This window comes from Aplysia californica, unplaced genomic scaffold (genome assembly GCF_000002075.1).
Source record: "Aplysia californica isolate F4 #8 unplaced genomic scaffold, AplCal3.0 scaffold00582, whole genome shotgun sequence".
Classification (NCBI taxonomy): domain Eukaryota; kingdom Metazoa; phylum Mollusca; class Gastropoda; order Aplysiida; family Aplysiidae; genus Aplysia; species Aplysia californica.
Window position 1 is genome coordinate 470,146 of NW_004797852.1, and position 3,002 is coordinate 473,147.

The 3,002-nt window shown below is 61.9% G+C and overlaps 1 protein-coding gene across 1 annotated transcript in view; it reads left to right on the forward strand.

Annotated features, from left to right (window-relative positions):
- LOC101858127 (trichohyalin) overlaps positions 1 to 2,887 on the forward strand; it is a gene marked incomplete at its 5' end in the record, with an annotated part of 11,365 nt that extends 8,478 nt beyond the window's left edge. Inside the window, 1 exon segment of the mRNA XM_035972118.1 lies at positions 145 to 2,887. Coding sequence (XP_035828011.1) covers positions 145 to 2,104 — 1,960 coding nt within the window.
- Positions 2,888 to 3,002: the final 115 nt, after the last annotated feature.

The following is a 3,002-nucleotide window of genomic DNA, read 5'->3' on the forward strand; positions in this document are numbered from 1 at the left end:
CACAGACAAAACACACTGGCTACTGGTACAGACAGAACACAGACAAAACACACTGGCTACTGGTACAGGCAAAACACACTGGCTACTGGCACTGACATTTATCTTCCATCCATCATACCCCTTCCTCCTCCCCCCCCCCAACAGACAAGTGACTGCATCGAGCCTGCGGTCCATCCACGCGTCCATCGAGGCTCTGTGTCAACAACTTGTCTCCTCTAGCCCACGATCTGACCTCTCCGACCCCAGCCCAGCCGCCGGGGACACCCACCACATACCCGTGGGGGACACCCACCACATACCCGCCCGGGACACCCATCACACACCCGCTGACCCGCGGCCCGACAACACCAGCGGGCCGGTGGGAGGGAAGGCGTGGTCCCTGGGGACGGAGGAACCTGTGAGGAGAGGGAGAGGGAGGGAGGGAGCTGGAGGGAGGAGCAGGAGTGAGGAACGGAGGAGGATAGGAGAGCATGGAGGAGCGAGAGAAGGGCGCGGTGCAGGGAGGGACAGATCCGAGGAAGGTCAGAGAGGAGGAGTGGATGGAGGAGAGAGGGAGCGAGCGACTAGAGCACAGGACTCGAACCACCGCCTCCCACAGCTGGACCGAGTGGCGCTCTTTGACTCGGACACACCCCCAAGGTCACCCACCTCCTCCCCGCGTGACCTTGGCGGCCGTGCGACCTCTGTGTCAAGGCCGGTGGGTGAGGTGGGGGAGAGCTTCTCCCCACGGGACGAGAGGAAGATGGTAGAGGCGCGGGTACGTCTGTCGCGCTGGGCGGCCAATGGGGATACGCCCTGGGACTACTCTGTGTCTGCCACACCGCACAACGGACACACGGGGGGCGGCAAAGGTCACTCGAGGGTCACTCAAGGTCACTCGGAGGTGAGTGCAGATGTGGCGAGCCCGGCGGGAGGACGGGGAGGAGAAATGTCTCACGACGGAGGGGGGGGCTCGAACAGCTTCCACGTGGTGTCTGGGGACAGGGGGGTGAGGGGGGACTCACTGCACCAGCAAGGTGAAGGTCACTGGTCTGACGACGCGAGCTCGGTGGAGAGCGAGGGAAGTTTTGTCACGCTGGTGCCGGAGGGCGGAGGCTGGCCGCGCACAGTGTCGGAGCACTGGCCGTCTGACGGGAACCCCCGGGGTGTGTCCAGATGTGCCGCGTGGGAGGCGAACCCCGACCTGACAGAGGGTGAGTGGGGCGTGGTGGGAGACATCGCCCGCATCAAGGCCGCCGTGCTGGGCCCACCCACAGGGTCAGAGGTCAGGGATGTGTACCCTCTCACCCCCGACTACCCGACCTCCACGCCTGTCGCCAAGGTCAGCTTGTCACACAAGACAACCACAGGCTCCGCCCACAACTCACACTCAGGCTCCGCCCACAACTCACACTCAGGCTCCCCCCACAACTCACACTCAGGCTCCGCCCACAAAACTCCCAGTAGCGCCGCCCCCTGGCCCTGCCCGGCCACTTCACAACCCCCAGCGAGGTCAGAACCCCCGGTGCGTGGTCTCAGGTCATCTGTAGGTCAAGGTCGCGGGGAGGAGGACTTTGTGCTGCGGTCTGCTGAGTTTTGTTTCCCGTCGGAGCTGTCTCGCATCAGCCGCGGCTCCGAGCCCTGGAAGTACCGCAGTCTGGAGGACCTGTTGGCCCGCGACGGCCGGGGTCAGGGGTCGGGCCGGGGGTTGGGGTACGCGGGGCTGGGCCCGGTGCAGGCTATGACGGAGAGCTTCTGGAGGAACCAGTCACAGCCGGCCGGGGCCGACGAGGGGGTCACCCCACCCACGCACCACCCGACGCACCACCCCGGGGGCCAAGGTCATCACGCTCAGACAGTCAGCAGGTCAAGGTCACAGCTTCCTGCCCGTGGGACCTCGTCCCAGATTTCGAGTTTCGCGGACGAGGAATTGGAGTATCGGGCAGGGGGGGTGGGCGCGCGGGCGGTCAAAATGTCCCGCTCCACGTCGGAACAGTCTCTGCACACGCTGCCGGGCCGCCACGCCTGGGACTGGGGGGTGGGGGGGAACGGGGGCGCGCAGCCAGCTGCCACAACTGTCTCACAGCTGGACCTACGACCTTTTGCCTTAGAGGAACATTTCTGATATGTGGTGTGGAGGACTGTCAGACGCTGGTCTGTGGGTGATGTGTGGAGGGCTGTCAGATGCTGGTCTGTGGGTGATGTGTGGAGGACTGTCAGACGCTGGTCTGTGGGTGATGTGTGGAGGACTGTCAGACGCTGGTCTGTGGGTGATGTGTGGTGTGGAGGACTGTCAGACGCTGGTCTGTGGGTGATGTGTGGAGGACTGTCAGACGCTGGTCTCTGGGTGATGTGTGGAGGACTGTCAGACGCTGGTCTCTGGGTGATGTGTGGGGTGGGGTGAACAGAGGTGATACGTGGACACAGTAGGTGGTTCGTGGGCAGAAGAGGTGATGCGTGGACACAGGAGGTGATGCAAGGTGATACGTGGACACTGGAGGTGGTTCGTGGGAAGAGGAGGTGATGCGTGGACACAGGAGGTGGTTCATGGGCATAGGAGGTGATGCAAGGTGATACATGGACACTGGAGGTGGTTTGTGGGCAGAGGAGGTGATGCGTGGACACAGGAGGTGATGCAAGGTGATACGTGGACACTGGAGGTGGTTCGTGGGAAGAGGAGGTGATGCGTGGACACAGGAGGTGGTTCATGGGCATAGGAGGTGATGCAAGGTGATACATGGACACTGGAGGTGGTTTGTGGGCAGAGGAGGTGATGCGTGGACACAGGAGGTGATGCAAGGTGATACGTGGACAGAGAGATGAAGCGTGATGTAGCTGTGATGTGTATGGTACATCATGTATGGTGTGATGTGTACGGTACATCATGTATGGTGTGATGTGTACGGGTGTGATGTGTACGGTACATCATGTATGGTGTGATGTGTACGGGTGTGATGTGTACGGTACATCATGTATGGTGTGATGTGTACGGTACATCATGTATGGTGTGATGTGTACGGGTG